Raw genomic sequence first — 13,335 nt, 5'->3', positions numbered from 1 at the left:
CGACAGTCCACACACATGCGCCAAGAACCATCTTTTTTAGGCACGAGAAGGACAGGAACGGCACAAGGACTGAGGCTTTCCCGGATGTAGCCTTTCTCCAGAAGGTCACCAATCTGTTTCTGAAGTTCCTTGGTCTCCACCGGATTGGTACGGTAAGCTGGCCGGTTTGGTAGAGACGCACCTGGAACAAGGTCTATCTGATGTTCAATGCCTCGTATTGGTGGCAATCCCTTAGGATTCTCATCTGGAAAGACATCAGAATACCCCTGCAAAACATCTAGAAGTTCACTCGGAATCTCCGGTGCAAGGTCAGAAGAAGAATCCATAAGAGTTTCTTTGTACACAAGTAAAAGAAATGGCTTTTGAGAATAAAGAGATTTCTTGACCTGACTTTGCTTTATATAAAAATTGGAGTTCCATTGGGATGATTCAGGTTTATCTGGCTTAGGTTCTTTGTCACGGCTCCTCTTGAGCTGGATCCGATCTTGATGAACCTCCAAAGGTGTCAAAGGGACAAGCGTGATCTTCTTTCCTTTATGATAAAAGGAATATCGGTTTGTGAAGCCATCATGCACGGCTCTCTTATCAAATTGCCATGGCCGGCCCAAGAGAATGTGGCATGCATCCATAGGAAGGACATTGCAAACAACCTCGTACTCATATCGGCCAATGGTAATAGGGACAGTAACTTGCTCTTTCACATACTGTTCTCCAGCCTCGTTTAGCCATTCCAACCTGAAAGGACGAGAGAGAGGCCAAGTAGCAAGTCCTAGTTTCCTGACAAGAGTGTCACTAGCAACGTTAGTACAACTCCCACCATCAATAATCAAAGAACAAACCTTTTCAGAAACTAAGCAACGAGAATGAAAGAGATTCTCCCTTTGTTCTTTTTCATTGGTTTTGGGTTGGACACTCAGATATCTTCTTGTGACATGTAGAGGACCATGAGCTGGATTGTCGAAGCAAGCCTCCTCATCATAGATCGGATCGGACTCATCATCAAAGGCTGGATCAGAACCATCAACTAAGCAGCTGTCCGTCTCATCGAAGATAGACTCGATCATGCCTTTCCTAGCAACAAGTAGTGGCCCTTGATGCAGATATCCAAAGGACTCGTCCTCATCATCAAAGATCGGTCCAACATCCTCTTTGTCCTCCTGTTCATCCTCAGATTCAACTTCTCCATTCTCCATGAGGATCATCACTCGTTGGTTGGGAAATTTTTTTGCAAAAATGTCCTAGACCTTGACATTTGAAACACCTAATGTCTCTTGCTCGGCCAGAAGTATCAACTGCCTTTCCTTTGTCATCACGAGCAGGGACATCAGTTTTAAAAGCATTATGTGTTGTGGAAGAAGACTTACCTTTGTCTTGGTAGCTTGGCTTAGGAGCAAAAGCCGGTTTAGGAGAGTAGGCCGTTTTAGAGGTAATGGCCGCCTTTGAGAAACTCTTCATCTTAACTTGTTGCTCGATCAAGATGGCCTTGTGTAGCATCTGTTCCACACTGCCATACTCTTGAAGCTCCATACGGTCTTGGATCTCTTGGTTAAGGCCAGAGAGGAACCTAGCCATAGTGGCGTCCATGGACTCGTCTACATCGGCCTTGATCATCAAAGTTTCCATCTCTTGGTGGCAGTCTTCCACGGACTTAGTGCCTTGAAGCAAGCGTCTGAGTTTCTGGTGGAGGTCTCGGTGATAATGAGCAGGAACAAATCGTCTCCTCTTCAGCATGGAAAACTCATCCCATGTCTCAATCGGTCTCTCATCTGTTCTCCTCCTGTGGGTCACAACTTGATCATACCAATTAATAGCATAGCCAGAGAATTCAGTAAGAGCTAGTCTAACTTTCTTAAGTTCAGAAAAGTTTTGACAATCAAAAACATGTTCAATTTTTCTTTCTCATTCAAGAAAAACATCAGGATCATTTTTACCCTCAAAAGGTGGGATTTTTAGTTTCAATCCACTTAAGCTATCATTAGTACGTTCATTTCTAGCAAAAGGATTGACATCACCTGGATCTCGGGTTCTAGGACCTCTTCTTGGACGGTATGCTGATCTGGCCTCGTCCTCTTGACCATCCTTCTCTCGGATCTCATCGTTGGACCGAGTGTTCCTACACGGTCGGTCTCTTCTTGCTCAGGTTCTAAAAGGAGCTTGGCTGGCCTGAATCTCATCAAGCCTCTGGTTGATCTGATCTAAACATGCGTTCAACATGTTAGACATAGAATCATTCAAGGCACGAATTTGAAGGTTAGACAATCCAGCAACTGAGTTTCCGGCACTACAAAAAAAAGGGTTTTTATAACGGACGAATAACGCTATCTAACGATAGGATAGCGGTTTGTTAAGCGTTGTATCATCGCCCGTCATAATAGGTCTAACACTTTACATAGCAGTTTTCGCACTGCTATCGTTTTATGATATACCATAGCGGTTTTATGCATGCTATTAAATATTTTTTTAATAGCGTATTTTATGCGTTATTGTTTCTCTTGTTAAAAATTAAAAAAAAAATTGAAAATAATAAAATTATTTATAGAAATTGCGATTTATAAATTTAAATTGATTTATAAATTAAAATTGTATTACAAAAATCTAAATCTAAATAAAATAAAAAATCCTAAACCCTAATTAAAAAAAACCTAGATCTAATCTTCTCAGCCACCATTGTTATCTTCACCGTTCCAGATTCAACTTCTCATGACACTTGCGGTCGTAACACTAAATAGAAGAGGACAAGATACTTTGGGGTTATCCTCCTGCAAATAGAAGTAACGAGCATTCAGAGAGTTCAAAAACCAATGCAATGGAGACTACATAGAATCAAAAGAACCTTGTTTTCATAGGATAGCTTCGAACCGTCTCGACCTTCACATTTTTTTCCTCTTCCTCTTCTTCTCACGACATCCTCCTCTTTCTTATTCCTCGTCGTCTTACGTCGCTTGTCAGATCTCGGGAGGTCTTCGTAGGGAACCTCCTCTTTACCACCGAAGTACCATACTTTCAATCCGATCTCCTCGGCTCCAGCCCACAGTTGTCTACCAGTGTTCGTCATCGTCCTCGGTTGGATCGTTCAGACGATTGGCTTGTTGATGTCATCTACGGAAGGGTGCGTGTGACACCCCGATTTACATAATAAAATGTTACGATAAGTAAATAGCTCTGATACCAAAATGTGACACCCCGATTTACAAAATAAAATAAATTGATAAAAGCGAAAATAAAATAATAATACAACTCAAATAATAATAATCTTCATATAATATAATAGTCGATACGGTAACAAAAGGCCTAAAAGCCCAACATCGATAACATCCGAAATATAAAATACGATATAAACCAAAAGTCTGAAATAGGAATAACGTAAGCGATAAAAGTCCAAAGGCCTAAAGGCCCGATAAAGATAAAAGCGGTAAAAGCGATAGAAGCCCAAAAGCCCAATAATAGTAAAAGCCCAAAAGCACCGGTCCGGTATAATCACTCCTGCTCGTCGGTCTCACCTGAAAGGGGGAAATAAGGAGGGGTGAGCGACAGGGGAATCGCCCAGTGAGGTATGGGATGCTAAACCGCAAACCACTGACTCAGTTCATAGCACTACAACTATGTAGGCATAGCTCTAGCATGAGACAATCACGGTGCCTATTACACCACACAGAACAATCACATATGTCTAGTGGACTAGACATGATACAACCAATGCGATAATAGCATATCACATTTCCTCATAAGGATATATATACTTTACAGGCGTCGCTAGCACAGTAGTCCACACTGCACCCCGCAAATCTCTAAGGCGTCGTAAGTACAAACGTCTCTGTACCCCCGCAAATCTCCACAAACATGGCAGCCAGTGCAAACGTCTCTGCACCCCGCAAAACTCCTCAAACATAGGCAGCCAGTGCAAACGTCTCTGCACCCCGCAAATCTCCAAAACATGGACTCGTATATATATACATATATATAACAATTCTTAACATCAATCATTTCAATCAACCGTTGAATCCTCTATTATCCTATTTCCGGTTTAACAATCAATAATAATAATAAACAAGCAAGACTCTCAAACAGACTCGATTCACAGAGACGGATCATGTTTCGAAACTAAACTTTCCATAACGGTAGTACTAAACTAGCTCGGGATTTAACGGAGTAGCCCTCACCTTAGCAATGAAGAGAAGTGGTATATATGAACTCCAGCTGCTCAAATGGACTCCAAATCTGAAATCAGATCGAAATTTCGAGTCAGAACGCCTTTCGAACGGTTTAAAACGGGTATTTACGGAAAAGTCAACCCGCTGGTCAAAGATCAATTATTTAATTAATTAATTAATTGATTAATTAATTAATTAATCCGGTTTTCCCTAACCGATTACCAATTGATTTTAACCGACCGGTTTAACCTAACCGAATCGAAATCGATTTAAACCGGTCAAACCACCGGTTAACCGAGTCAACCGAGTTGACTCACCGGGTCGACTCGGCCGAGTTGGCGAGTCGCCGGCGAGTCACCGGTGTCGGTCATCGGCGGCGACGGCGGAGCTACGGCGGCGGCTTACCGGTAAGTTGGCCGGCGGCGACGGCGGAGCTGCGGCGGAGAACGGTGGTCCGGCGGCGGCGCTGCGGCGGAGGACGGTGGTCCGGCGGCGGCGCGTGGAACTCACGCGCGCGCGGAGGTGAAACTTCCGGAGGCGCGTACGGCTTCGTCCGGGCTCCGATCGTGACGCGGTTGGTGTCTACGGCTTCGTCTTGACGAGAGGAACACGATGATGGCCTTGGATGCACGAGATTCACTACGGTTAGAAAGTTATGACCGATTTACTAAAACGACCGAAACATAACTCAAAACATGGCGGTTTCCGGTTACCTCGAGCTGCGGTTGATGGTGATGACGAGCTTGACGACGTCCTGGCGTGCGGTGGCTCCGGCGACGAGCTCAGGTGAGCTTTCTCTCTCTTTCTCTCTCTCTTTCTCTCTCTCTCTTTCTCTCTCTCTTTAAAGAAGTTGGAGATGGTGGAGATAATGGAGATGGTGGAGATGGTGGGGATGGTGGAGATGGTGGGGATAGTGGAGATGGTGGGTCATTACAATTCTCCCTTACTTACAAGGAATTCGTCCCCGAATTCAATTCATAAGCTGTCATGCCCAATGTCAACCCGGAAAAGCTCCGGATAATCAATCCTCATCTGGGGCTCGGACTCCCAAGTCTCCTCCTGAATACCATCTCTCTCCCAACGAACTTTGACCAACATAGTCATCATACCATCATCTGCTCTCACTTGGCGATCCAATAGCTCTACTGGCTGACACGGCGCACGCAAATTCCTACCAAGGTCACTGGGCGGCTGCTGCAAAATGAGCTCTGGTTCTCTCACGACTTTCCTCAAAACTGAAACATGAAACACGTCATGGAAATCTGATAACTCTTCGGATAAATCCAATCGGTAAGCAACTGCTCCAATTCGCTCCAAAATGGGATATGGTCCCATATATCTCGGTTTAAGCTTCTTCAGCTTCCGAGTCTTAGATCCTCCCTGAAATGTCCTCATTTTCAGGTATACCAGGTCGCCAACCTGGAACTCCAAATCTTTACGCCGCTTATCTGCATAACTCTTCTGACGGTCATGGGCTTCCCTAAGCCGTATCTTAAGCATCTCAACCTGCTCAACTGTCTCTTGAACCATTGCAGGTTCTATCTCACGTCGCTCCCCCACTTCGGTCCAACAAAGCGGTGTGCGACAAGGCCTACCATAAAGGGCCTCATATGGCGCCATCTTAATGCTCGAGTGATAACTATTATTGTAGGCAAACTCCGCTAGGGGTAGGTACTTTGCCCAACTCCCTTCCCAATCCAAAACACAAGCTCTAAGCATATCCTCCAAAGTCTGAATCGTCCTCTCTGACTGACCGTCTGTCTGCGGGTGATACGCCGTACTCATATGCACTTTCGTCCCAAGCGCCTTCTGGAAGGCTCTCCAAAAGTCAGACGTAAACTTTGTATCTCGATCTGATACAATGCTGACAGGAACTCCATGCAATCTTACAATCTCGTTGATGTAAGTCTGTGCTAGCTGATCAGCTCTGTCTGTCTTCTTAACTGCTAGAAAATGGGCTGACTTGGTAAGTCTATCCACGATTACCCAGATGGCATTCTTTCCTCCTAAGGTGGTTGGCAAACCCGTCACAAAATCCATAGTTACCATGTCCCATTTCCACTCTGGCAATGGCAGGTTCTGCAATAACCCGCTAGGCACCTGATGCTCGGCCTTGACCATCTGACACGTCTGACACTGCGATATAAATGAAGCAACATCCCTCTTCATGCCAGGCCAATGATAATAACGCTTGAGATCCCTGTACATCTTGGTGTTTCCTGGATGAATAGAGAAACGCGAGTGGTGTGCTTGCCGCAATATTTCCTTTCTTAACAACTCATCATTGGGCACACAAACCCGGTTTCGATACATGAACATCCCACTCGAAGCTGTATGATATCCAATACTCTCAATCTCGATCTGCTTACACAAAGCTTCATCACTATCCTGAGCCTTGCGCATCCTCCATAACAAATCTGCTTGCTCCACAGCCTCAGGCCAACTGCCTCTCCCTCTACAGTAACTGCACATAATCTTAGACTAGCAAGTGTCCCAGTAAGCTCCTGGACCTCTTTGGTTCCCGATATATCGCTTCTGCGCCTACTCAAGGCATCCGCCACATGATTGGCTTTTCCCGGGTGATATGTGATCTCCAAATTGTAGTCTGCTAACAACTCCATCCATCTACGCTGCCTCAAATTCAAGTCCGTTTGCGTAAATATGTACTTCAGACTCTGGTGGTCCGTGAAAATCTTCACCTTCTCTCCATACAAGTATGACCTCCAGATTTTTAATGCAAATACAACTGCTGCCAACTCCAAATCATGAGTAGGATAATTGGCCTCGTGAGGCCTCAACTGTCGTGATGCATAGGCAATGACCTGACCTTCCTGCATCAGTACACATCCCAATCCGGTGCCTGACGCATCTGTGTAAACATCATATGGTATCCCTGGCCTCGGGAGTACCAAAACTGGCGCATGGGTCAGTTGTCGCTTCAACTCAGTGAAACTCCCCGAACATTCCTCTGTCCAATCAAACTCGGTGTCTTTTCCTGTTAGTCGTGTCATTGGCTTTGCAATGCTAGCAAAATTGTTGACATACTTTCTGTAGTATCCTGCCAAACCGAGAAAACTGCGGATCTCCGTCGCATTCTTAGGTGTCGGCCACTCTGAAATGGCGCTAATCTTCTCCTGATCTACGGCAACTCCCGCTTCTGAAACCACGTGACCCAAAAATCCAATCTTCTTCTGCCAAAAGCTACACTTGCTCAGCTTGGCAAATAACTGATGTTCCCGAAGCTTACCCAACACAATCCGCAAATGTTCAGCATGCTCTCCTCTACTCCGAGAGTAAACCAAGATGTCATCTATGAAAACGATCACACACTTATCCAAGTGCTCACGAAATACATCATTCATAAGCTTCATGAACGCGGCTGGTGCGTTTGTCAACCCAAATGGCATCACCACAAACTCGTAATGTCCATAACGGGTACGGAATGCCGTCTTCCGCACATCTCCCTCAGCTATTGCAATCTGGTGGTATCCCGATGCCAAGTCAATCTTAGAGAACCATGAAGCTCCCTGCAACTGGTCCAACAACTCGTCGATACGCGGGAGCGGGTACTTATTCTTGATGGTCACTTTGTTCAAACCTCTGTAATCTATACAAAGTCTGAAACTCCCATCTTTCTTCTTCACAAACAACACTGGTGCTCCCCACGGTGACGTGCTTGGCCTGATAAACCCCTTATCAGATAGCTCCTCCAATTGTTTCTTTAACTCTGCCATCTCAGTTGGTGCGAGACGGTATGGAGCTCGTGAAATTGGTGCTGCTCCTGGCTCTACTTCTATTGTAAGAACGTCCGCTCTAGCTGGTGGTGGCCCTTTTAAAGGCTCAAAAACATCCTCGTACTCGGCGACCACTGATATATCATGCAGCTTCTGCTGACCGTCCTCCTTAGCCATCGAAATTGTTGCCAAAAATCCCTCTGCTCCACTTTCCAATAATTCTTCTGCACGCAACATGGATACGATAGGAATTTCCCGGTGTGTCTGAATTCCCTCGCAAATGATCTTTCCTTCTTCTCTAGGGATATTAACTCTTGCCTTCGGACAATCCAAGATTACTCGATGTCGCGACAGCCAATCCATCCCAAGTATAACATCGTAGGAGCTCATCTCTATCTCCGTCAAATCTCCGAGCAACTCGACTCCTCCAAGTAGAACTGGTACATCGTGATAAATGCCAACTGCACCCAACTTCTCCGTGCCGACAGTCTGGATCTGCTTAGCCTTCGGTTCAAAGACTCCCCGAAAAGACCAAGACTGGACTAAGCGCGGACTCACAAAACTATGAGAGGCTCCCGTGTCGAATAAGGTGTGAGCTGACTTTCCTCCAACCGAAACCGATCCTACACAAGATTTTGCTAACTACACATGGCATCCACAAACCAAATTACTCAAACACAACAATTATGAAAAAGTCACATACCCGCTATCGGCTCAGCTCCCTGGGGATCTCCAATTGCAAAGACCCGTGGAGCGATGGCTGGACGCTTCGGTGGTGGTGGAAGCGCTGCATTGCCTCTCCTCGGACAATCTCTGTAGATGTGACCCGGCTGGTTGCAGCCGTAACAGTTCCTCGCTGCCACTGCTGGTGCTACTGCTGCTGCTGGTGTTGCAACCTGAGTTCGTGGTGGCTTCCTACAGTTCTTCGCAAGATGCCCAAACTGATCGCAATTATAGCACTGGAAACATTCCCCAAAATGGTGGCGACGACAACGCCCACAACGGGGTGCTCCAGTCTGCTCCCAAGGCCTCTTCTGCGACCCCGAAGCCCCTCCTGCCTTAGGCTGAACTGCTTTGGAGAACTTCTGCTCCTCACCCATACATTTCTCCTGCACAGCCGCCTTCTCTACCAGATCCTCCAAACTGGTGTAGGTAACCACACTGCACCTACCACGAAGCTCTACTCGCATCCCATCTAAGAACCTCCTGATCAGATCCTCCTCATCTATGTTGTTACCCACAAATCTGCGGAGTTGGTTAAACTCCCGCTCATACTCCCTGACAGACTTTGCACCCTGCCTCAAATGCTCGAAATCATTCTTCTTCTCATGCAAAGCTTCCCTCGGAAAATACTTCTTGTTGAACGCATAAAGAAAATCATCATATGTCAGCTCACCACGGTGCATCAATCTCACTCCATCCCACCAGATTGATGCATCTCCGCGCAAATACAACTCAGCGATGTTTAGCTTGAGCCTTGGTGGGCACGAGATGGTCTTCAAACACTTATCCAAACTGTGCTTCCAATCGTGAGCAACTGTAGGTTCCGTCGTTCCAGTGAAATGCTCCAAACTCACATACTTCATCTGTCCCAACACCCTGATAAATGTCTCATCAACCTCGGGCACCTGAACTGGGAAAGCAGGTGGCGGCGGTGGAACCTGAAAAACTCCTGGAACCGGCTGAACAGGAACCTGAGGGTACTGCTGGACTGGAGCCGGCTGATGTGGAACCTGATGATAATGCTGAACCTGAACTGGTGGAGCCTGCTGCATGCGAATCTGCGGACCCTGCTGTACTGCAGCCATCTGTCTGGCAACCTCCTGAGCAGCTATTCGGGCAGCCTCCTGGGCAGCTTGCTGGACTGTCTCCTGTGCAGCCTGCCTAGCCGCATCCTGAACCATCTGTCTCAAAGCATCCTGATCAATAGGCGGAGCCGCCTGCTGCGGAACTGCGGGCTGCACATGCTCATCCTCAGCCTCTCTAGCAACTCTGGGAGTCTGAGTACGAACAACTCTCTTCCTGGGCGCAATCTAAAGGAAAAGCGAAAAAGTTAACTTATGCCGATCTGTGGTTACCAACATTTAAGAAGGAGTGATACCGAACGGAAAGGTGCTATTTATTTTTATTTTCAAAGTTCCCAAATCCCCGAAAATATTTTGAAATCGTCTAAAATCGTTTAAACCGAATAAACCAAGGTCTCCAAAATCGCCATCCCGGGTCGGAGCCGGGACGGAACCCGCTCTGATACCAAAATGTGACACCCCGATTTACATAATAAAATGTTACGATAAGTAAATAGCTCTGATACCAAAATGTGACACCCCGATTTACAAAATAAAATAAATTGATAAAAGCGAAAATAAAATAATAATACAACTCAAATAATAATAATCTTCATATAATATAATAGTCGATACGGTAACAAAAGACCTAAAAGCCCAACATCGATAACATCCGAAATATAAAATACGATATAAACCAAAAGTCTGAAATAGGAATAACGTAAGCGATAAAAGTCCAAAGGCCTGAAGGCCCGATAACGATAAAAGCGATAAAACGATAGAAGCCCAAAAGCCCAATATAGTAAAAGCCCAAAAGCACCGGTCCGTATAATCACTCCTGCTCGTCGGTCTCACCTGAAAGGGGGAAATAAGGAGGGGTGAGCGACAGGGGAATCGCCCAGTGAGGTATGGGATGCTAAACCGCAAACCACTGACTCAGTTCATAGCACTACAACTATGTAGGCATAGCTCTAGCATGAGACAATCACGGTGCCTATTACACCACACAGAACAATCACATATGTCTAGTGGACTAGACATGATACAACCAATGCGATAATAGCATATCACATTTCCTCATAAGGATATATATACTTTACAGGCGTCGCTAGCACAGTAGTCCACACTGCACCCCGCAAATCTCTAAGGCGTCGTAAGTACAAACGTCTCTGTACCCCCGCAAATCTCCACAAACATGGCAGCCAGTGCAAACGTCTCTGCACCCCGCAAAACTCCTCAAACATAGGCAGCCAGTGCAAACGTCTCTGCACCCCGCAAATCTCCAAAACATGGACTCGTATATATATACATATATATAACAATTCTTAACATCAATCATTTCAATCAACCGTTGAATCCTCTATTATCCTATTTCCGGTTTAACAATCAATAATAATAATAAACAAGCAAGACTCTCAAACAGACTCGATTCACAGAGACGGATCATGTTTCGAAACTAAACTTTCCATAACGGTAGTACTAAACTAGCTCGGGATTTAACGGAGTAGCCCTCACCTTAGCAATGAAGAGAAGTGGTATATATGAACTCCAGCTGCTCAAATGGACTCCAAATCTGAAATCAGATCGAAATTTCGAGTCAGAACGCCTTTCGAACGGTTTAAAACGGGTATTTACGGAAAAGTCAACCCGCTGGTCAAAGATCAATTATTTAATTAATTAATTAATTGATTAATTAATTAATTAATCCGGTTTTCCCTAACCGATTACCAATTGATTTTAACCGACCGGTTTAACCTAACCGAATCGAAATCGATTTAAACCGGTCAAACCACCGGTTAACCGAGTCAACCGAGTTGACTCACCGGGTCGACTCGGCCGAGTTGGCGAGTCGCCGGCGAGTCACCGGTGTCGGTCATCGGCGGCGACGGCGGAGCTACGGCGGCGGCTTACCGGTAAGTTGGCCGGCGGCGACGGCGGAGCTGCGGCGGAGAACGGTGGTCCGGCGGCGGCGCTGCGGCGGAGGACGGTGGTCCGGCGGCGGCGCGTGGAACTCACGCGCGCGCGGAGGTGAAACTTCCGGAGGCGCGTACGGCTTCGTCCGGGCTCTGATCGTGACGCGGTTGGTGTCTACGGCTTCGTCTTGACGAGAGGAACACGATGATGGCCTTGGATGCACGAGATTCACTACGGTTAGAAAGTTATGACCGATTTACTAAAACGACCGAAACATAACTCAAAACATGGCGGTTTCCGGTTACCTCGAGCTGCGGTTGATGGTGATGACGAGCTTGACGACGTCCTGGCGTGCGGTGGCTCCGGCGACGAGCTCAGGTGAGCTTTCTCTCTCTTTCTCTCTCTCTTTCTCTCTCTCTTTAAAGAAGTTGGAGATGGTGGAGATAATGGAGATGGTGGAGATGGTGGGGATGGTGGAGATGGTGGGGATAGTGGAGATGGTGGGTCATTACAGTGCGATTCATCGCTACAGGAAGAGGAGGAATGAGAGCATCGGTTGAAAAACAGGGAGGGAGTAACCATGGCGGAGGAGAAGTCGATCAAAATCAATGGGAGTGGTGAAGAAGGAGAAAACATCGTAGAAAAAAAAAGGATATGGAAAGACTTTATTTTCTTTTTGTCAGATCTGGAGTGAGTTGATATGTTTCGTTAATGAGAGGATAGATAAATGAAAAAGAGAGAGAACAAATTGTGGCCTTTAGATTATATTTCATCAATGGCCATAGATCTTTGAGGTGAAAAAATTAACCAATAAGAATGAAGGTTGAAGATTGATAAAGGATAATTTTAACCCTTAGATTAGAATTAATCAATGGCCATAGAAAAAAGCAACTACAATTCTTATAAATTCTTTAATTTGCCTAATTTTAAAGATAATATATTATAAAAATCTAAGAGTTATGTTTATGATTTTGAATTTATTATTTTGTTTTATGCTTTAGAGTTTAGATGTTTCTGATTTTGAATTTGGTGATTTTTTAAATGTTTGAAATTTAAAAATTATGTTTATGATTTAGGGTTTGGAGTTTTGAGAGTATAAGGGTTAGATTTTTTATAAGTGTTATCTTTTAGTTTTTCATTTATTTTATTAAAACTTGAAAATATGAGATTTGAGATTTTGAGGTAAGCTTTAGTGTTTATGTTATTAGGTTTAGATATAGGATAAAGGGTTTAAGGTTTGAAAATATGTTAAAGATTTAGGGTTTGAAATTTAAAGTGAAACTAGATTTTGAAAATATAAAATTTTAAATTTAAACTTAACATTTAAAATCAGAATAGGAAATATTTGAGATTTAGGATTTGTTTTTATAGTTTAGTGTTTAAAAATATGTTTAGAATTTAAAATTTTGTTTAGGGTTTAGGGATTCAAACAGGTAAACATAACGTTTTGAGTTATGTGCTATTAATAATATGCTATCATAGCGTTTCTCACCTGAAGTGCTATGTAAAGTATGTAACAAAAAATTTTAAAAAATCGGTCCAGCTACAGATAGCGTTTGCATTTTGGAAACGCTATCTAAAATTAAATGATATATCAACCATAGCATAAACGGAAAAAACGCTATCCTATTCCGCTATAAAAACCTCTTTTTCTTGTAGTGCGGAACGGTTCCGTTCATCATCACTACTCCTTGTTCCTGAAATTTCTTAAACACAAAATGTTAGATAAAAATTCTCACTCTCTCAAGTGTT

General features: G+C 44.5%; 1 protein-coding gene across 2 annotated transcripts; it reads right to left on the bottom strand.

Annotated features, from left to right (window-relative positions):
- Positions 1-10,473: 10,473 nt before the first annotated feature.
- Positions 10,474-12,527, bottom strand: LOC106398927 (pectinesterase inhibitor 10-like). Of its 2 annotated transcripts, none has more exons than XM_048767128.1 (4): positions 11,889-12,527; positions 11,581-11,814; positions 11,185-11,242; positions 10,474-10,524 (listed from the first exon to the last, which is right to left on the bottom strand). In XM_048767128.1, the coding sequence occupies exons 1-3, from the start codon at positions 12,217-12,219 to the stop codon at positions 11,226-11,228; spliced, it is 582 nt and encodes a 193-aa protein (XP_048623085.1). In that variant the 5' UTR covers positions 12,220-12,527; the 3' UTR covers positions 10,474-10,524; positions 11,185-11,225. The 2 variants fall into 2 exon arrangements, 1 of the variants encoding a protein (XP_048623085.1); XR_002657214.2 differs by having other exon boundaries at positions 10,481-10,524; positions 11,581-11,795; positions 11,889-12,118.
- Positions 12,528-13,335: the final 808 nt, after the last annotated feature.

This window comes from Brassica napus, chromosome C9, assembly GCF_020379485.1.
Source record: "Brassica napus cultivar Da-Ae chromosome C9, Da-Ae, whole genome shotgun sequence".
NCBI classification, from domain to species: domain Eukaryota; kingdom Viridiplantae; phylum Streptophyta; class Magnoliopsida; order Brassicales; family Brassicaceae; genus Brassica; species Brassica napus.
Note: the sequence above shows the minus strand (reverse complement) of the source record. Positions and strands in the feature narration are given on the sequence as shown.